Genomic DNA, 22738 nt, shown 5'->3' with positions numbered 1-22738 from the left:
AAAAAAGTCCATAAAATCTCATTGGTTAAAAAGTTGACAGTATGACAGCTGAAATTTGAACTTGAAAGCTTGCATAAATTAAAATTTTAATCCGTCTGTACTCTTATTGATGATAAAAATGAGCCAATCAGCGCGCGAGAAATCAGACAGTTATTGTAAAAATATATATTGCCGTACACCGTACACACTGAGATCGGTTTTATAATGCCTATATTGTTATTTTGATCCGTATAATTTTTGTCTGGTACGAATATTTGCGAATTTAATTATCATCTTGTCATAAATGGCGCCCCCAGACACGGCCAGACATAAGCATAAGAATGAAAATATGCCTATGCTTAGGCTAGGCTTATGTCGCTGTTGTGTCCAGGGGGGACATGGCTGGCACACGCCTAACTATAAGTGACAGACTTTCAGACAATCAGCGAGCACTTTATGCTTAGGCCAACCATGTCCCCACTTAATAGCGTAAGCATAAAAAGACTTATGCTTATGTCGCAGCTCATTCTTATGCTTATGCTTATGCTTGCGTCGCAAGTGAGGTCAAATACTGACGTTCAATGATTGGCTAATTAGGTCAAATTCTTTAATACCAAATTTGGCACACAATGTACACAGTGTGTTTTTAAGCCATACTTAGTGTCTTCCAAGCGTGTAGTCGCCTAGTACGCGAGTTAAGCGGATATCAGATTTTGGATGTATTTGCAATTTTCATCCCACAACATGGCATGGCCAGTGTTTGCCACGATTAACAACTGTGTTAGCCTCCAAAATGCCTTTTTTCTGTTTCTTCTGCTGCTAATGTTCCATTACCTGATGGTGGTCGACGAGTTCAGAAATATGCCGCCGGGTCCGCACCTGACAGCTCTCCCTGTTTTAGGGAACGTACTTTCCCTCAACGCTAGGGCAGAGCACCATTATTCATTAAGTTTCTAACAGTCAATCTTACTTTCCACGCTAGTTTTGGGAAGATGTATTGTGAGCAGAGCCAATCCTTGGTCAGTAACAAAGACTTAGCAAGAGCCCTGATGTTCACCATAATCAACAACATTGCTATAATTGCAAAAACATGTGCTGCCAGTCATGTAAGTGCTTCTACTTGGAAATTACGCTTCCCAGCTGTGTACACATTCTGTGTTATGCATGCAGCAGGCTATAAAGCTGTAGATCTTTGCACGCATTGCAGGCCTATGGTACAAGGTGGTATTATTATAGGTACACAGCATGAACAGAGAGCAGGTATGCACTGCATGCAGAGGGCTTTGTAGCTGTAGTCTTTTGCATGCAATGCAGGCCTATGGTGCAAGGCAATAGTGTTATAGGTAAGCAGTGTGTACAGAGGGCTATGAAGCTGTATTCCTTCGCACGCAACGCAGTCCCATCGTACTAGGAAATCGTGTTGTAGGTATGTAAAGTGTGCAAAGGACTGAAGTCTTTTGCACACATTGCGGGCCTATGGAACTTGAACGCAGAGCATGAGAGTTTTCAGTAATGGCTCTTTGATGGAATTGCGTGCTGTGGTTGGCTAATTCTAGGGCATTATTCTCCCATAATAACCACGGGCCAATTACGGGCCTGCAAAAGCAAAACGAAAAGCCATATAATAAACAACTAATTAACCTCAAATGTTTGATCTGAACAGGAAAATCTCAAACCTCGGCCTTGCCATATTGACTGATCGATCGGTTTGAGATTTCCCTGTAAAGACCTCACTCTTGGTTAATAAGTAGTTAAAATTGCTGACATAGCTCTCTTGATGATATCATGTAAAATGCTTATTATGGGTGATTGCAGCAGAGTCTGAAACAAGAACAGAGGTATTGTTGAAAGATCAACAATGATTGTCATAAATTATTTTCTGCATTACCATCTATTGCAGAAAACAAGTTGCATGCTATTTGCTCGGAGCTTCCTTTGTGGGAATACTTTAGCTACAAAGCTGCTTGCTTCTACTATGGATTTTGTGTTAAGAGGTACCCAGAAAGTGCTGTTTCTTAAACACGAGGTATGTGTAAAAACATTGTCCTTACCTTTAGCACGCAAAAGAGAGGGTTAGTGGAACTGAATGCAAATTGTGATACAGGAGCATGAAACATGAACGTATTCTCTGTATCTTCAGTTGATCAGGGTTGTTCATAAAAATTTTTTTTAAAGTAGGCGGCTTCAGTGTTGGAGCAGGTGGCTGTTTGTCATCTTTTTGGAAGAACTACAGGAATAGTCCAGCAGAGAACTGGCCAAGATCATGAAGTAAACAGTTATCTTTGTCACCTGTCAGCTTCTTTTGACAACCGTGGTTGATGATACCATTTACACTGAGTTACTAGCTTGGAATGAAGGAGTCTCTTAAGATATATGGTAAATTTGACCCAGGAAAATAGCCTTTAATCTCTACTGAAGTCAAGTGTTTCGTAAATTGAAGAGAACTGTTCTTCAATAGAACAAAACTAAGAAAAATTTTAGCTGTTGTAAGTTGAAAACTGGCTGGGCAAGGATCTACCCAAATGCAACAACTGACACATTTTAGAACAGCTGAAAACTTATTGCTGCATTGTAAGTAAATTTGTTGCCCTTTTTATTTCTTGCAGGGTTATCTTGGCGCATGTGGTGCTTTACTTAAATTAATGAAGAGCATGGAGGCAGACAAAGATCTTGTAAACTGTGGCTCAATAAATAGGTCATAAACCCCTTTGTTATAGACACACATTCCCTTTAGTTACTAGTGCCCTCAAAGAACATTGCTTCAAACACAAATAGCAAGTAAATGAGTCTACATGTAAAGCAGACATCAAAGCGTTTAATCAGATAGGTAGTGTTAGGGATTTTTTCTCTTAATGTTTATTCACGTGTGCAGTGTGCAGTGTGCAGTGTGATGCTTGCTTTTTTTTCCTTACAGTTTTTTGTTCTTTCGTAAATTCAGATTGTATTAGGTCAAGTCAATACAGCAAACCAAGAAAATGCTATTTTACAATTATAACATAATCATTTTTATGTAACATGTACATTATTCATTAGACTTTAGTAATAGCATTCAAAAACACATTCAGCTGTACATATTACAAATAAGTCAACTGTAAGTTACATGTACAGGTTTCCTTGCATTATACTTAACATGTAAAACATAAATACATTGTCTAGTTTTGTTATTAAAGTTCATCTTTTTTATTCACAAAGGTGCTCTTGTTTAAAACACTCTGAACTTGCTAAACTCTAATAGATTGAATTTACATATTTTTAAATATTAGTTGTGAATAAAAACTGTAAACATGTCACAAATACTAAACATTCTCACACTTACGAATCCAATTCATCATAGATACAAAACTCCCGACAATATTAAGAATCCTGCACCCCCCCCCCCCCATCTCCCCAAATATAAGGAAAAAAAATGGCATGTCAAATAGTTTGTAAAAGTTTCTATTAAATTTTGATGACTGATATTATTACCCCAGAAACAGCGTACAGGAGAAATAATTTACAGGTAACACTGTGTATCAAGCTGATACATACAGCTCAGTAGTGCTTTGACATGTTTTCATTTATGTCTTCCATAAACTGATTGAGATCCTGCTGACAGCCGCATTCAATTTAATTCCACTTTGCCATTATTTGGCAACAAACATTAGGTGACTGTATTTAGTCCAATATTTATTTTGTCTCACTGATTACATGTACATAATCAACTTTATGGATAGAAACAATGGAAATATTTACTGCAGGAGTCTGGGAGGTTTGCACTGTCTGAGTCACATTTTGATGTAACAATGCAAATAATCAAGTTGGTCCACTTGAAGTGCCAGTTCATGTAAGAATTTGAAAATATAGTTTAGTTTTGAATTTACTTTAGGAATTAATTATTATATTTAAGTAATTACTTGGGGAATGATTTCTTTACATCACCAATGAAGAGATTTTGGACTTCCTGGGAAAAATCCTCCTTTTGAAACACTGAAGGGTTCAAATGTGTAATCCAGTGGCAGTTCTGGGACAAAGACAAAAACAATGTGTATTTAATTAACAAATACAGTGGAACCCGTTAATGTGGACACCAAAGGGACATGATAAAGTGTCCGGATTATCTGGGTGTCCATATTAAGCAGGCTAATTTAAGAGAAAATATATTACCTTTTTAGTTGTCGGGACAAAGAAAACTGTCTGTTAGAAGCAGGTGTCTGTACTAAGCGGGTGTCCGTAGAGTGGGGTTTCGCTGTAATTCATTTTGTGGCAATTATTTCTAACTACTTATTAACTGGGAGCGAGGACTTTACAGGAAAATCTAAGACCGAGACCTTGCCGTATTGACTGAGCGACAGCAAGGTCAATACAGCAAGGCCCGAGGTTTGAGATTCTCCCATAGAGACTGAATGTTCGAGGTTAATAAGTTGTTTATTATATGCTTTTTGCTTTGTTTTTTGCAAGCCTGTAATTGGCCTGTGGGCATTATGGGAGAACAATGCCCTAGAATTAGCCAGTCACAGTGTACGTTATATCGGCCACAAACACAAGCCATATAATACATGTAGAGGATATCACATGCCCATGTGTGGATATGAATTTTATCTTCAAGTGCTCAACTTGATATCTCACAAGGGAGTGCAGCGAACGGGTGAGATAGTGTTGAACATGAGAAAAAACAAGCAGGCATGTAATATTCTGTTTACTAAATAAACATACTAATGACAATGTTTTTGATGATTTTCTGAAGATTTCCGACCACTTTCTGAAGATTTCCGAAGATTTTCCAAAATTGTTCCGAAGGCCTGATGAACATTTTCAAACATTTTCCGAAGATTAATTACTGAAGATTGCTGAAGACGACCAAAGAAGATCCGAAGATGTTTTGATCATACATCAACAAATTTAAGTGTAGTTAACGGGACAAAGGAAAAATGTCATCAAAAAGGAATAATATCTTCACAGTGTGAAAGATAAAAATAGTATCTTCACTGTGTGCGATGAAGATATGACTTTTAGTAAAAGGAAAAATCCTGGTATTTCACTGATGTTTATATAATAATAGAGTTTAAAGGATGCCTTATTTGTGGTATGCTCCCTGAAGTGATTTCAATCGGCTGAACAAGTGGAATGTCTACCTAATTTTGAGTAGACCTTGAATAATTTCAGTCTTGTGTGCACTGACGTGCCAAATGCTATATTCATGGCCAGGTGTCCTGATCTTTCTTTATCTGGACTACACATAACTATTTCATTGCAATTACAGATTAGCAGGTTATAATTCCAAATTGTCATCAACCATAGTAGGTGTGGAAGTCAATTAGGGTACAGGAAGAAAGACCTATTGCGGCTGTATGCATGCATGTCACCTCCTTCCCATATGTAACTCAACACAAGCTAGTACATGTAATGTAGAAAAATAAGTAAGAACATGTGTTGCAGCACTCAAACAAGTCAGAATTATTTACTTTAAAAATAGTTGATTTCCTCTTAGATTTTATTTGTCTTAAATGTGATAGTAGTTTTTTAAAAGACCATTTTCACTAGTGGATTGTTCCAGGGGTTTCATTAATGTTTTTAGCAGGTGGGCAACTGGTTTTCACATGCAGGCAAACCTTTTTGAACTGAACTTTTTTGTTATATATATGAAAAGACTTTCCTCTTGATGGTCAAACCAGGGGGCAAGATCATGCTCATAGTTGGTCAATTTGCCTGGTGCCCAGCCCTTAATTAAACCCCTGTTGTTTTAATGCACAGGAATCAGCTTACCGGTGATAAAATCTATCCGTGGAATTGCCAAAGTGCTATATTTCTGTATCAGGTCTCCCCAGTACGTGTTCATTTCTCTTCTCACAGTTTTCTTTTCACAGGTATGATTTCCTTCCACTGTGTATGTGTTATTAATGACTCCATTTTGATTAGCTTTATGATCATGAACAAAAAATGAGCCCCATTGATTTGATAACAGAACTTCTTCCTTGCTTGTTTCAATCTCTATGTCCTAGAAATGGAAAGAAGTAACACCAGATTGAGGGACACTTAATTCTGTAACACAGCAGCAAAAAGTGAAAAATATTTAAACAACTGGTGTAATTATGCCCCAGTGCTAATTTGCTTACGCAAAGAGGAAGAACAGATTACAGTAATTTGACATCTTTATTCTAATAAAACTTAGGTCCAATGGTCTCAATGGCTGACAGCAGAAGTCATTAAAACTCCACTTAGGTCATGCTTGGGAGGTCAGGTGGCCTCATGGTTATTACGCTTGTCTCCGGGATCGAGCAGTCCAGGTTCAAGCTCTGGCCAGGGGCATTGCTTTGTGTTCTTGGGCAAGACACTTTACTCTCACAGTGCCTCTCTCCACCCAGGCGTATAAATGGGTACCGGCAAACTTAATGGTGGGGGTAACCCTGCGATGGAATAGTTTTCAATCCTGTGGGGAGTAGAAATACCGGTACTCCTAGTCACTTCATGCTACAGAAACCGGATAAGCTCCTGCCTGGCTCGTATGCAGACTTAACATACCTAGGCCATGCTTACAGTGAAAATGTTAAAAGAAACAGTCAGGTTTTTTGCACCAGCACAAAATCTGTCTTAAACAATATATGTGAATGCACTATGGTACCAGCCTGGCACACAAATGCATTTTTAAAAGTATCCGTTTTCATCTCAACCAAAACAAAGCAAAATGTTTTCACCAACTTGTCATTTTGTTTTCACCTGTCCACACTGATGTGTTTTCATTCAAAAATACATACTTTCTGAATGCGTTTTCTGAAACTGTTTTCAAAAGTTTCCATTTCCATCATCAGTTATGGACTACTGATGGTGCGTAATATATATGCTCACACTCTATGGCTCAATTATCTGATACTCCATGTTGTCACAGTCTTGAAGTTAGCAGCTTTATTGTCAGAGCAGGTGGCTGATTTTTCCATTTCTTTCTATTGGCCAGCAGAGCAAATTGGCTGAGATCATGAAGAAGTCAGTAATTTCTGCCAGCAGCTGTACATGTATACCAGCATAAAATACAACAAATTTCGCTTGTTTTGGACTTTTCATTTTGAACAGATTTTTAAGCCAGGTCAATGACATTGCTTTTAAACTGACTCTACAGACCCTGTTTCATAATACACAAACTCCTAAGTTAGAAGGCAACCACAAAAACTCTTTCCAGTGCGAAGAACTGATGAATTTCAGAAACAGTATTTAATTTACAGGCTTGTTTAGAAGCACAGTAATGCTGTTAGTGTTCTTAAAATTGCATAGGAATACAATTGGTACAGAGTGATCATTAGTAAATTTAGATTACATCCATGAATGACATAATTTACAAGGCAGGATCTACTCAACTTACATGCATCACAAGTCTTGCTTTCTTTGATCTGGGACCATCTTCAACTGAGCACTGATTAAAAAACAGAACATACCTTACCTTTAAACAAAGGAAAAATTCACATTTCGCAATAAGTACAGGACAGGCACTTTTTCGCCAATCTGAGATCTGTATGTTTTTAGAAAATAGCTCAAAGAAAATATGTGCGCCGACTGGTTTAAAATCGTGTTTCTGTCAAACAATTAGATTATAAGCTTGAGACTTCTATTGCGTGATAGTTGATGAGGGTGCAGCTAGCCCGAGTCAACTATCTTGCACAGAAATCGAGAGCGAATAATCTAATTGTTTTAGCTAATAAATCTACTTGTTGTTCAAGACTTTATCTAAATCCTCATCATGGCCACTTTGAAAATGCCAAGAAACGGCCATCATTTTGTTAACAAGAGCACACTGCTACTACTCACTATCTATCACAGAATAGATAGTGAGTAGCATAGCCAATCAGAGAACAGTATTTGTGATAGAACGCTAGTAGATTTATATTAAAACTCGATAGAAACACAGAACTAGCATGATCTTTTGACGTAATGATACTGCAAACAAAGACAATTTACATTTTTATGATCAAAGTAACCAAGTTGTTAATTTTTTTCATCGCAGAAGTTTGTAAAAGAAATAAGAAAACATGTTCTCCGTGTTTCTATCAAGTTCTGGAAGCACTTGTGGAAGTTTGGGAGAACTTGAAAAAGCTGTGGAAACACTCACCTGTTGGCTCATGTTCCCACAGCAGATCTCATTCTCCCAAACTTCCCCACTTGTTTCTATTAATATAAGAGAATTAGATTATGAGCTTGAGATTTCTATCTTGCGATAGTTGACAAGGGCACAGCCCAAGTCAACTATCATGCTAGAAATTGAAAGCGAGTCTAATTGTTTTAGTAGAAATCCACTAGCTGTTCAAAACTTATTTAAATCCTCTTCACACATACTTCAAAAACACAAAGAATTGACCATCATTTTGATAACAAGCGCACACTGCTAGGCTATTCACTATCTCAACAGAATGAAAGAGTCGGTAGCATAGCCAATCAGTGAGTGGTATTCGTGACTGAATGCTAGTAGATTTATATGAAAATGTGATAGAAACAAAGTACATATTTTCTATATCTTAAATGTATACTTAAGATACAATGACAGAAGTGACAGCGCATGCCTTCAATCATGTCATCCTTTAAGAACTTGCTCCTGAGCAAATAGTCTAGGGCATTCAACACATAATGAATGCAGAGGAAACAATATGTGCCAGGAACTTTGTAACTACAGCTCTTTGCACGCATTGCAGGCCTGTGTAACTATCCAAAAAAATATATATATATGCATTCTACGACTAGGCAAGCAATATTTGCAAAGGGAACAGTGCATGCAGCTGGCCGTGTGGCTGAATCCCTTTGCAGGCCTACGAAAATAGGAAAATTATCTATTTTCTGTTACTCTTGACTAGAAACTAAGCAATGCAGTATCTGTGGCAATTAAGGTACCGATAACAACACAATACCTCATTTTCACAAGTGACCATTCCTTCAGACTCCATCTCCTCTAGCACTGTAATAACATGCCAGTCACCAAACACTGCCGATGGATACAGGTCTGACCTGATGCTATCTCCAAAGAACAAAACCTAAGAATTTGCAAGGAATATCAACTGACTGAAAAACAAATGCACACATGTAGGTTAATTCTTTTGGGCAGGGAAGGGAAGGCGACTTTAATTTGCTTCTACACACTGATGCCAACACTCAAAGTGGGTGGCTAATTTAATGATCTCGTTCAAAAGAATCAGTGAAATAGCCCAGCATAGTGGCCTAATAAGATTGTGTAGGAGCCAGCAACTGGCTACTTCTGACAAGCCTGCAACCAGTAAAAGGACTGCCATACTCAATACCTTTGGATTATCCTGATTTGTCTGCTTTTGGAGAAATGAGGTGAAATCCCTGTGATTTCCTCTGCTATAAGTTGTATTTTCTTTAAGCTCCTGAACAGTGCAGACCTCCTTTTCACCATCTGTAGAAGAGAAATTTAAAGAGATAACTTTAACCAAAAGACAGGTGGGATGCTTTTAAACAACAAAGCTGAGCACAACATACAGAGATCTTGGAAAGGTAAAAAAGCCATATGATAGACTGTGCAAAATCCTGGGGCGCACTTCTCAACTCTAGGATTTTGCGCAGCCATTTTTTCCTCAAGGTTATATATGGTCATGCACAATGGACTAAGTAAAAGAGGGACTACTTGAAGTCTAGGCACATGAAGGTATATCCTACCAAGTAGGTGAAACTTTGGGAGATCAGGCTCGTCTGACTTGAAAAAGCCTGTAAATTAAAAGGTTACAATATTACACAACATGTAAAACAGATACTAAATAAATTATAATTATTATCATAATTATCCTGTTTGATCCCTTATCAGTTTACAGTCAAAGCTTATAACTTATACAATGTTCAGTCAGGGTGAAAAGGGGGCTACTGACAGCTGTAGGCTACAAATGGAAGTTAACAGGGTTACCACTCATTAGAACCCAAAAATTCCCTCTCACCTGACTTTTCACTGACCTCAAAACAATTTTCACTGACCTTGCATTAGGTGAATTACCAAATAAGCCAAATCCACTTTTGCATGTAGCTTCAGCTTCTTTTGCAGACCACCAATAGTGATAGTCTTCTCTCCATTTTCGATCTCTTTACATTTTTCACAGGATTTTGAATGGATGGCATTTGACTTGACCAACAAATCCATTTTGTTTTATGTCTCAGCCAATGTTGCAAGTGCATCTGCTTTAAATTCCCTAACTTTTCACTGACTTTGACAATCTGAACTAAGATTTTCCCTGACTTTTCCCCGACCTTGAAATTTGTTTTTTTATACCTGACTTTTTCCTGACTGTGGCAACCCTGAGTTAAGATTTTGATACAACTGTGTGCACCAGTTATTTAATTACAGTCAAACCTCTGGTTGCGACCACCTCTTGTAAGCGACCACCTCTCCTCAGCGACCAGTTGAATCTCCTCAGAGATAAGTCAAATCACTGTATTTGGAACCTCTTGTAAGCGGCCACATCTCGTAAGTGACTGTGACTACTTTTAGAGCTGAAACTTTGAAATTTTCTTTTGTTTTTAACCTCCAGTAAGCGACCACTTGACAGATAATATAGTGTAAATTAAATAATAAGGTGTTGTAATATTATGGCATTCCTTGGTATTACAAGAGACAGAAATTTCTCAATGGGAAGTACAGAATTTTTCTCGAAATTGACTTGTAAGCGACCACCTCCCTTGGACGACCACCGAGGCTTGACATTTTGGGTCGTCGCTTACAGGAGGTTCGACCGTAATTAAATCATCTTCCTGATACCCTGCAAATAAACTCAGTTTCGTACATCACAGGCAGATCCAGAAAATGTATCAACCTCAATTAACCAGTCAGAAGAGATTATTAGCTCTTATTTACAAACCTGGTTTTCCAGCCATGCACATAATAATATCAAACATTCCTGACCAGTCTTTTCTGAAACAAATTTAACAACTTTATCAAGGTTTCTGTAAGTAATAGAGCACAACAGCTTACAGCCTACACATACTTTATATGAATTTCTAAGAACAACTTTTATTGTTAACTCTCTAGTCAGCATGTGTAGTGGGTACCAGAAAAAGGCAATTGGACAGAAATGCTGAGGGTAGCATGCAATGTACTTATTATAGAATATTTGTTGTTATCCAAAAGGAATTTCGCTGACTTGAGCTATCTGTTGACAATGTGACACAGGGTAATTTAAGGCTGTAAGTTTTGATTTTGAGCATACCTGTATTCATAAAAGTGAACCTCAATAACCCATGATACCACTCAATGCCAAAGATAATTTAAACTGGCTTCTCACCAAACATAGATACTGTACCCATTAATGAAAAATTGGCCAGTCACACTTTGCCACAAAATTCACAATACACACTACTATATATATGGCAAGCTCTACAAGGAGGCAAGATAAACCAAATCTTGCCCGCTCGGGATTACCCACTATTTCCTGCACAAAAATGGTGTTCTTTTTGCCAAATTAAAAAATCTTTCTTGACCAAGTTTGTTTGATCAACTAATGGCTGGAAATGGGCCTCACTCTTTTTTACATATTCAAAATTGGACCTTGAAGGAATCTCAATGCATAAACATTCAAAAAAGAACAGGCCTAATATCTGGCTGTCATAACCTCACATATTGTCTGTTGTCTAAAAAATATTACAAGTAGCTCCAAGGTTCCTAACCATGAAATCCTGGGTGCCCAGCACTTATGCTTTATGAAAAAAGTAAGTTTTCAAGTCATCCAAAGGCAAAAGTTAGCAATTGTCTGTGGCAACCAAGTGCCTCTAGAGCACAGCTTGATCTGGATCAAAAACCAATATTTCATTATTACATGTATTACTAAAACAATTCAAAATTAGCTCATAAAATATAGTCAATACCAGTTTCAATTAAGTTATATAAATTATATAAGAATCACAAGGACAATCTCACCCGACTGCATAATTCATGAGAAGATTTGTGTAGTCAATAAATGAATTGGTGAGAAGAAACACTTTCTGTTTTCCTCCTTTTAAAGATTTTATCCACTCAATGATTTTCTTGCTACATGGTTTTACAAACTTGGATGTATTTTTTACCACATTGGAAAAGTAATATCCCTGTTGGGCTAGAAGGAGAGAAAGATTTATAAAAATAAACATCAAATAGAAATTGTCATCAATCAAATCACAAATTCTAATACCCAAAACACGACACATACAGTGTACTATAACCTGTGTTTTCACACACTAGTTTATGCACGTGTCTTTTAATTCCTTTTGAATCCAATACTTAGGTCTTTCATTGCATAATGTGCATTGTCTTCTTGGCAAATGATATTCTAGCCAGTAACCATTGCTGGTGCAAAGGGAAATTCTGAACACGAGCACACAAAGAGAGTGTTTTCTTTTGTGAGTTAACGCCCAAGTCACTAGTGGAGGGAAGGTGCCTATGAAGCCCAGGGGCTGCAACTGCAGTCACATCCCCAAGGCGCTAGAACACCCGACTGGCCTGCCCAACCTGCAACCAAGCCACGAGTCCCCCATGCCAAGCCCCCTACAGGCACCCGTCACACTCAAGCCAGATGGCATTGGTGGAAAAAAAAAGCTAAAAAGAGGGGGGGATAGGGAGGGAATGCCGAGAACCACTAAACTATAATTCAATCCACAACGCCACACTAACAGAGTGATGAACACACTGCGAGCACATGGGACAACAACACATGTACTAACCAAAAATACCGCTGGACAATGTCAGCCCCAGGGCTCTCACGACCATATGACTGTTGCAAACGCTACAAAATGCACCAAACGCTAAAACAAATGCTAATGGATGGCCAAGGCACTAACAAACGCCTACAAAAACACTACTGACCAGACTCACTCCTGGTCATAAATTATGTTAAATTTCATTGAACTATATCAAATGTTACAGAACGCACCAAACGCTAACCAAACGCTCACAGACAGCCAAAACGCTACTGACCAGACTAGCTCCTAGTCGTTAACTATGTTAAATTTCATTTAACTATATTACACACGCACTCTGGTTAATATTTTTTTTCAAAGTTCAATATTGACCTACATGTACTCAGGAAATTGCTATTATGATAATCCACCGTGGGAAAAAAGATGGCAGCTGTACATTTTACCACAATGCCTTGCCAACCTAACACAGACTAGAAGGCACAAAGAGAGCCAAATTTTTACAATATTTGTCCCTGTACTAAAGACATTGAGTAGCCTAGGTTTGAAGATTTTATAATGTTTCTGTACATTTTTATGAACGTTGTTACGGTTTTCATGCGCTAAGGACTATGGATAAATGTACCATTCGCCATCTTTTTTCCTACGGAGGATTACAATTCACTGATGGATTGAAAGAGCCAGGTAACTTAATAATAACTGTTATCAAAGTAGTACAAGTGTTACTATTATTAAATTCTGGAAACAAATGCAGAAATCAATATTGTAAACAAGTCAATGTACTAATACAACAAAATAACTTACCACCAAAGGAAGATGGATTAAAGATTTGTCTTAGTGTTAAAATTATATCAGGCCAAAAGTTATATTCCTCTGGCTTTCCACTCTGGCAAAGGAATTGAAGATTACAACAAAATCATATAATTAAACTTCTTCACAAGTATTTTTAAATACTTTTTACATTAAAATATATTACATTTTCTATCAACCAAGTTTCCAGGTAGATAACTGACTCAATGAGTTATTTTTGTACAGATAATAGTCTGATAGAAAGATTAATTTATTCAATATTTATTTGAAAAGTTTAATTGACAGGGCTCGACACTTACAGTAGCTAACTAGCCACAGACTAGTAGAAATTTAGTTTTCCCTAGCAGGTTTTCGATTTCAACTAGCCACTTTGGCTAGTCATCAAAATGAAATTGGCTGAACTAGTTTCTGTCTCCTTCAAGAGACACAAACACAAAATTTACACTTTTCTTGGAAACAAGGTCAGAATTTCATTGTGGACATACATGTATCACGGTACCAGACGTGTGCTGTTCAGCACATATGCATATTTAAGTTTGTCTACTTTTCACTGAGTGGTATGTAAACAGGGAACTGAATGTGTTAATTTTATTGAAAAGACAGCATTTTCTGAAAGCACACAAAAATGCTCTTTTTTGGTACGAAATGTTTTTCATGCCCAAAATAGTGCGGACCTGTAAAGGGTTAACATTTCATTTAGCGTAACAATACATGGCTGATTTGTTCTTGTATGCATACTTACAAACTTACCACTACAGAAATAATTAGATGAGAAAGATCTATTTCCTTCGAAATTTAAATCAGCCATTTTTAGTAGTCGTATTTTGCCAACGACAGTTTACAGTACTGTTCAGATAGTTGTTTTGCTTTAATTTGAAACATTTCTATGGTGCCTGTCTGTGAAGTCTCAACAGTTTTTACAGTGACGTCTTGGGGATCTCGATGTTTTTCCAAGGAAGTCTCAAAGAAAAACAGAGTCCTGAAAGTCTTTTCGGGACCTGGAACTTTCTTGAAACTAGTTTAAGTACAGTATAATTACCAACATTATATATTAAAGAGAGTTGCTTGAGTTGTCCTTTCAAGTCATGCTAGTAATTCTGCTGTTATTGGACCTACCTGAAATTTTCGCGACACGTTAATTTTGCGAATTTCGTGATTTAAAAAAATCGCGAAATTAAAGTGACGCGAATAAGTAAGTGTCGGGAACATAACGCATTATGTTACTGTTGACATATAGTACCACCATTGCGTTTTTGTTACTTTTGACGTTATTGTACCTTTGATAAAGTCAGTTTACTAAATTCAAAGACATGTTTAAGTAACATTGCCAAGGAAATAAATTTCGTGTCACTCAAAAATGTGAAGTTTAAAGTCATTCAAAATACAAAATTTTTGCAAAATCGCCAAATTTAAGTGTCGCAAAATAGGCGCACCACCAAATCACGAATTAAACATGTCATGAAAATTTCATATAATAAGGTAGCCAACCTCAACGCTTGGCTAGTAAAAAAAATGTTTTTGGCTGCCTTGTAACATCTAAGTAGTCACTAGCCACTTGGCTAGTAAGTTGAAAAGTTAGTGTCGAGCCCTGATTGAAAACAATTAAGCTGACAAGTTTTACCTAATAGTTTTAAAATAACCTCTATTTTTTTACCTTTTTATCTATTAGGTCCACAATACGTGCACAGATAACCACCAATGGAAGGTCAAAGTAATTCTCAAAAACTCTGAAAACAGAAGCTAAGGAAAAAGATAACAGATAAATGTTGTTGTTGACACGAAAACTCTTGATATGATCATATATAAATTACAAGACAAATAAATAAAGGACAAAGGGATCAAGACGAACATGCCACCAAGTTTGACGTTGTCTGCTAATGGCTACAAAAGTTCCTAACCATGAAATCCTGGGTGCCCAGCACTTAGGCTTATATGTCTGAAAAAGTAGGATTTTCTAGTTGCTCAAAGGTAAAAGTTAGTCACCTGTGGCACCTGGCACTTCTAGAGTGCATCCCTACTAAGTCTATTTTTGTTTTGTTTTTGAAAGCCAGCAAATTCAAACTTTAGAACCTAGCTTGCTTAGGCTGTGCTGGGGAACATTGGCCCTTTGTCATTTTGGAGGGGGGTTGTTGCACTTGGTCCCTACTGTCACAACCTCAGGTCAATATTCCCCAGTACGGCCTTCCCACTCAGTTAGTAAGAGGTTAATATTCTCTTTAGCATAAGTATCACCCAACTAGTGGACGAATGCAAATCCTGCATTTTGATTGGCTACGCTACTAGGGGACTATTAGTAATAGTCTTCGAGTAGCGAAATTGGCGCAATCGAGCGTGACGCTTTCTTTCTTCAACTTCCATTTGCAAACTTTATTACTGCCTTTTCTGTCCGACTGGTTGGGTGATACTAAAACAATTAGACCCTTCGCCCTCAAGGGCCACGGGTCTATAGCCCATTCGGCTTCGCCTCATGGGCTATTGACCCGTAGCCCTTGCAGGCTGCAGGTCTAATTGTTAATTAGTACTCCATTTGAGTTTTAATATTACCATACTTGTACCAGCATGGTACCCTATCCATTCCCAAATTAATAATTGTAACAGAAAAGAAAATGTGTGGCTAAAAAAAATATTTACCATTTTATACAGTCATGTACAAGTATTCCAAATAAGTACCATCAGAGAAATGAATGATGAGATTTACTAAATTTTTTCAAGAACATGTAGTCTTGCACTGATATCCCTACTTAAATCATTGCCGAAATCATGCATGTGTCAAAGTGCTTCACTATCATCCACGGGAAATTAAATCTGACATACAGTGCTGAATGGGATTTTTTTCCAGGCTGTTAAAATCTGTCCATATGTGTTTTTCTCCATAACAAGCTGTAATTTCCTCCTTTGACATCTGTTTTGTGCCATGAGATGCTCTGAAATAAGATATTAAATTTTATACTGGTGAGACTCTATTGAAAATATGATAATAATTAACAACATTTGTCGCAACTGGAGGTTAGGTGCCCCGAGAAAACACACCCAACACATGCCCTGTAACCCCAGCCCTGTGATGTAAGACCACCTACAGGGCAGACACTGCCTGCAACCCAGCCACGAGCCCCCCACAACTGGAGAGAACCCAAGCACCAGTCACACTGAAACAAGAATTTCAGCGGAAAAGTAAAATAATAACCTGTAACTACTAACAAAAAGGAGGGTTGGGAGGGGAAAAAACGCAAAGAAAGTGTAAAAACACCTGCCGGGTACAATGCAACATATGAGGTAAACTGTAATTTGAGCATGATGTGATGCAAGCAGCCTGTCAATGAGCCGCAGAGAAGAACGCTGACTGTTGCTAAGACTGGGAACCCAGCAACTGAGACTGCTGACCATTCAGTGGTGGAATGGACCCAAAAAGGGCCACTAACCACAGAATACATACCAAGACACACCTGGAAGCCCCAACCACTGAAGGACGCTTTAAACGCTAACCACTGGCACCAACAAAATGTTATAACACTTACAAATGCCTATGAATGCTAACAAACACGAACAAAACACCTCTTCAATGCTCCTCGTAATCACGTAACTATGTTTAATCATATTTAACAATAATAATGATGATAATAATAATAATATTTATAATAATAATAATAATTATTATTATTATTTAGCACAACTTTCCATGAAATGATCAAGTGCTCTTTACATCATAAAAACTAAAACTAATTAATCCTAAAAGTTGCTAATTGACAATGGTTGCTAAAAATTACAAAAAATAGATGAAAATTCAATAAAGAAGCTAACCTGATATCAATACGTCTTTAAAAACTGCTTAAACTGATTAGCATGTATATTCAGTTCAATTCTACTGTAACTTCTAATGGCAGTCTGTTTCATATCCTCAGTGCTGTCACTGCAAATGCTCGATCACCTAAAGACTTTCTTGCTTTACCTCCAAATGCTAAGAACAATAGTCCATTGTTTGATCGCAGGCTGCAACCAGATTACATGTAAGTTCTAAGAGAATTTAGTATAAATCTACTAGCATCCTACCCCGAATGCGGTTCTCTGATTGGCTAGGCTACTCACTATCTATTCTGTGATAGATAGTGAGTAGTGTAGCAGTGTACCCTTGTTAACAAAATGACGGCTGCTTCTTGGCGTTTTCGAAGTGTCTGTGAAGAGGATTTAGATAAAGTTTTGAATGACTAGTAGATTTATACTAAAACAATTATATTGTTCACTCTCGATTTCTATGCACAATAGTTGACTCAGGCTGTGCCCTCGTCAACTATCATGTAATAAATCTCGAGCTCATAATCTAATTGCTTAATATAACAACACACTTGGGCTCAAGGGCAGACTCAAAGTTACATAATTTTTGCTTTTACCCACCTCAAAATAAAGCCATCTTTTCCAAGTTTTAATATATTTCCCTTCTTGACATCCAAAACTAAACCTCTAAGACTGACAAAAGTAAAAATAATTACCGTAACATGCTAAATGAAAGAAAATCAAAGTGCATATGACATGAAAAATAATTTCTGCTTATTTCAAAGGCCTTTCAAAATACAGAAGAATGGCATTTTTCTTTTTGAAATATTTTTTTCGTTTTAGAGATATTGACGTTTTTCTATTATGCAAATTAGATCAGTAATGACGTCATATTGTTTGTAACTAAAAAGTGGTAAAATAGTGAAATAAACGATATCTCTGGAAATATTGAATCAGTGTTCTTGAAACTTGGCACCACAAACGTGCATCACAAAAGAAACAAAATTACACCCTTAGGGCTGTTGCTATAGCAACTCTTTTGGTTCCAGTCTCTTTCTGTCGAAAAACCAAATATCCCCATTTGCAACCTCTAAAGTGAGACAAAGGGTCCTACTTGGAACAGACATAGTTCCCGTATTGTCTCAACTCCCATCATTAGATTGGGTGGGGTAGATGGTTCTTGGTTTAAGACAAAAATGGGGAATTTCAGTTTTTATTAAGACAGCACCAGCGGCACAACTGTTGTCATGGCAACAGAACTAAGGGGGTCTTTATTTTTCATGTCATATGCACTTTAACAGTGGTAAAAGACATGGACTAAATTAAAGGACCATTATACTGATGGTTGACGAATATCTCAGTCACTAAATTGTCAGTGATTCTCCTTGTACATGTATTGAAGATCCGAGACTTTGACTTAAGAATTTTAGACTCTGAGACAGAAGGAAACAGATGAAAATGAGACTTCTGACTGATTGCAAAAATTCCTGAGATTCTGAGGCTATGCTGATACACATTCGTCACCCTCCAACATCATCATCATCATCATCAACATAATCATTACCATCACCAACACCACAATCATGAATTTCACGGAGCCCAGGTGAATCTTTTGGAGATCTTCAAGGATTTTCACAAATATTCATAAAGATCTCGGAGTATCCTATAAGGATCTTAACAGGAGCTTTGAAAATTCTTGCCAAGTCCTCGAAAATCCTTCAGTTAATATTTTTGGCAGAATCTGTACAGACCTGTATGGTTTATCACTTTTCTGGTCAGGGTCTATGAAGATCTTGATCTTTCTTGCCAGGATGATTCTTTGAGAGTCTTCAAGGGTCTTCAAAGATTTTGCTCAAAGATTTTGTCAAGGTCTCTAAAGATCTCGAAGAATCTTTAAAAATACCTTAACAAAATCTTTTAAGGATCTTTCAAAGATATTTGAGTATCCTCTCTTACAGGGAGCAAGTTATATCTAAGCTTATGTAACTATCTAGAGCTCCTCTAGGTGTTTTCCTACATAGGAAAAGTGAACTACAAGGCATACCAAAAGTCCTTTAGATCATCAAAGTCGTCTTCTAGTAAGCTCGGATCATAGCCTTTTTCCTTGACTAACACTTGGGTGAAACAGCTGTAGATCAACTGTCAAGATCACAGAGAATTAGGATTGAGCTCATTTTAAAGCAGAGTGCAAAGAGGGTCCCCAATAGGTTTGGCGGGATGTGGGATTTGGCTTTTTTTTGCCATGATATTTCAGATTTGAGCTGAAAACAGGGGTGGGAAGCAGTAATTACAATTACGAGTGGGAGCAGGATTTCGTGTTTTTATGGTGTTGGGATGCGGGATTCGCAAGGGGAACAGAGTGAGATACAGGATTTCAATTCTTACGTGACCTCATAAATTGTTATTGACCAGCGCAAAAAACACAAGTTGGTAGAGAGGAACCTTTAGTGTGTATAGCTGTCTCAGGTTTCAAGTAATGACAGAGTGAATAGTAATGGCTCTGTACTCTGTCAGGTTCTGTTAAATGTATTATAAGACTGTATGAGCTAGCTCTTTGAGTCCTATTGCGATCATTTGTGTAGCCTGCCTAGCTTGGCGGTTACATTTTTTAAGCAATTTGAGCATGATAAGAAAGTGGCAAAGCCGCAATAATGAGCGCCAAAGCCACGTTAAAAAATTGCTTAAACTGCCAAGCTACACAGGCTATCATTTGTGTTGACCTCTGACATCAATGACATCTGTTCCTTTCCAACATCTTCGACTCTTGCAACTGTAATCTTGGCGCCCCCAATCCTTCCTAGTTTTCTCAGTCTTTTGACCTTTTCTAGAGCGCTTGTCTTGTTTTTGGCCAGGATGGCCACACTGAGTGGCGGTGATAGTGATTTACCCAATGATGTATGCGACATTATAAATTGCATCACCATATATTACAAAAAGGATGCGTGAGCAGGAATGCCTTCATTGAGAAAGAAACGTTCTGAGGCCAGATTTCAAGGAAAGTGAAGACGCTGAAAGCTCTGAAAGAAACTGTCAAGTGTGTTTACGGGCCATTTCTTGAATATGGGAAATGAACAATCTTTTTCTTTCACTGATATGTGAATAAAAGAAAACAAAACACTAAACCGCTTACAAAAAGAAACGTTACAATCATTTGTGCCTACTTATATGCTACTCATTGAATTCTTTTTTGATCTTTAATGCGATATCTATTTTTAAAAAGTTTCTGAGTTAATAATTAAACTATTTATGTAACAAATTAATAATTAACGCAGAAATGTCTTTGAAAAGTGGGCAGGATCAGGATTTCCAGGCAAAAAAGGACGGGATGGCGGGATTAACAGGAAAAAATGGACGGGAAAGCAGGATCTGAGAGCCCTATTGTGGAGTCTGTGCAAAAAGCACTTAGCCTCGTCACCTTCACATTGACACAAAACATTCAACTCAGAAAGAGGACCCAATGGACTGGACCCAATGCATTGCAGATAGTCTATCTGTGCTATATCAGTCATATAGGGAACATCTTTTGCCCGTACTTTCATTTTCTTAAAGTTAACTACTGCTACTACTACTACACGGTCGGTTCAGGCGGAGAAGTCAAACGGGCAAAACGAAAGTTTACAAGTTCAAACGAAAGGGGCTCTTTTGTTTGTTCTCGTAGATGCCTTTTGCCCATTTGATTTCCACTTTAATCAAAACTATAACAAAATTCTCGAACGTGATTGGCTATCAGCAGCCCGATTTGAGCATTAATTGGACAGTGTACGCGCTATGCTTGTAATTGGACTGTACGTGTCATTTTGCGCGCGCTGTTGTGGTGCACTTTATTGAGTAAACTGCTGTGTTTCTCAGCATTCATAACGACGTTTCATCGTTCAGCGATCAATCGATGGTTTGTTCGTTTCTCGAATTTTGTCATAGTTTTGATTAATTGGTAACAGGACATCGTGTCGACCAATTCAGTCCGTAATCATACGAGTGATTAACAAAATCGGACTCGCGGTCGTTCGATTTTGTTAATCACTCGTATGATTACAGACCGAATCGGACTCCACTCAGTCCTATTACCATTATTAATAACTGTCAAGAACTTACATTGTACCGTGGTATATCAGACTCATGATCAATTTTGACTCACCGGGTAAAGATTATCCAGCTTATATTGAATTAATGTATGATCAAGATCGAATCCAATGCAATCATAGTCACTCAGCCGTGCCATAGTGTGAGTTTAAGGTGATTTACACTAAACTAATCTTTCAAGTGCCAAGCAACGATATAGAAATCAATCCAAAAACTTTTTCCGCAGCGCGCGCGTGCGAACACTAAACTCCAGATCTCCTCTTCCGATTTCCAACCGACAGAAGGAGGCTGGTAACTACTAACCCTTGCGGCAACTAAACAACCTGAAATATTGAATTTAGAACTAAATACACCAGGTAAATGAATTTACTGACCAAATTAGTGGGAAATAGCCTCGCTAGAAGTTGGTTCAGTTCAATGAAAATTGAGAGAGTAGAGACATTTGTATGAAAAGTTAAAAGTGCAATTCCTCTCCTCACGGCAAATCCATGTTGTTCAAATTTGATCGGGAAAATTTTCTGCTAGGCCGGGCTGTTAGGCATCAAATCGTTAATCACTCCCAACTCATTAGGCATCGAAGTTTGAACTTTTCCCATACAGTACTGTAATTTTTGCCGTGTTTGATTTGCCCCGAAAATGATACCAGAAAAAGTTTTTCCTCTTACTCTACCCTTGGGCCTGGAAATTACTTTCTGTCTTTGCCTTCTAAGCATCTTATCCCTTGAAGTTTATGCAGCATATTTACCCACAAAATCCGTAAATTTCGGTCGAACAGTAATTTTCCGGAAAATCCGTTCGGAACAGAACGACGGAAATTTCCTTATCATTTGCCCCGGGGGGGGGGGGGGCGGACTCCCATATGGAATGGACGGGGATGCTCGTTGTCTCGCTTAGGGGTGTAAATTTCGGATTTTGGTCTCGCTTAGGGTGTTCTGGGTAAAATGTCATTATTTTAGGGTTGCATGCAAAGAAATAGCAAAACAGAAAGAATTTTGATTCTTTATATGTACTCAATTCATATAAACAAATTCACCATCATTAAAAGTCACTGTACTTTTTATTTGTCTGTTTTATAAACTGGTCTCTTTTAGGGGGTCTGCATAAGCTTCGGCCACGCCCAGATTGGTCTCTTTTAGGGGTTAAATTCAAAATTTCCGACGAGCATCCCCATCCACTCCATATGGGAGTCCCCCCCCCCCCCCCCGGTCATTTGCTAAATATTTCAGTTTCCAGTCTCTCATCAGCTGAAAACAATTATGGAAGATCGAATCGTAAATGGTAAGCGCTATCTCGTTCAGATGATTTGCTAATTTTGGATCAAACCCTTAACACAGAAGCTTATGCTTAACATTATTCAACAGTTATCCCAACCAGTTTACTCTGACAAATGATAGGTACCAGCAGTAGGTGCCCATGGGCTTCTGTAAGTGCCCAATGACTCATCAAAATCCTGGAAAGTACTAGAAAATGTTGCCAG

The 22738-nt window shown here is 37.8% G+C and overlaps 2 protein-coding genes across 6 annotated transcripts; one reads left to right on the top strand and one right to left on the bottom strand.

Annotated features, from left to right (window-relative positions):
* The first annotated feature begins 619 nt into the window (after positions 1-619).
* LOC110061325 (pantothenate kinase 3-like) lies at positions 620-3170 on the top strand. The gene is made up of 3 exons (XM_089290599.1): positions 620-1085; positions 1880-2005; positions 2586-3170. The coding sequence occupies exons 1-3, from the start codon at positions 972-974 to the stop codon at positions 2679-2681; spliced, it is 336 nt and encodes a 111-aa protein (XP_089146725.1). The 5' UTR covers positions 620-971; the 3' UTR covers positions 2682-3170.
* LOC110061322 (5'-nucleotidase domain-containing protein 1-like) lies at positions 2759-21530 on the bottom strand. 5 transcript variants are annotated; one of them, XM_089290569.1, is made up of 14 exons: positions 21317-21530; positions 19226-19320; positions 17803-17874; positions 16228-16337; positions 15068-15153; positions 13408-13489; positions 11852-12026; positions 10797-10849; positions 9610-9657; positions 9231-9349; positions 8844-8966; positions 7310-7387; positions 5722-5953; positions 2759-3979 (listed from the first exon to the last, which is right to left on the bottom strand). In XM_089290569.1, the coding sequence occupies exons 1-14, from the start codon at positions 21398-21400 to the stop codon at positions 3894-3896; spliced, it is 1443 nt and encodes a 480-aa protein (XP_089146695.1). In that variant the 5' UTR covers positions 21401-21530; the 3' UTR covers positions 2759-3893. The 5 variants fall into 5 exon arrangements, with proteins under 5 accessions (XP_089146695.1, XP_089146701.1, XP_089146706.1 ...); XM_089290575.1 differs by having other exon boundaries at positions 7310-7363; XM_089290580.1 differs by having other exon boundaries at positions 7310-7360; positions 21317-21529.
* Between the last annotated feature and the right edge of the window lie 1208 nt (positions 21531-22738).

Source organism: Orbicella faveolata, unplaced genomic scaffold, assembly GCF_042242905.1.
Source record: "Orbicella faveolata isolate gen_17 unplaced genomic scaffold, um_ofav_v1 contig_1, whole genome shotgun sequence".
NCBI classification, from domain to species: Eukaryota; Metazoa; Cnidaria; class Anthozoa; order Scleractinia; family Merulinidae; genus Orbicella; species Orbicella faveolata.
This window is presented reverse-complemented; position numbering and strand designations above follow the sequence as displayed.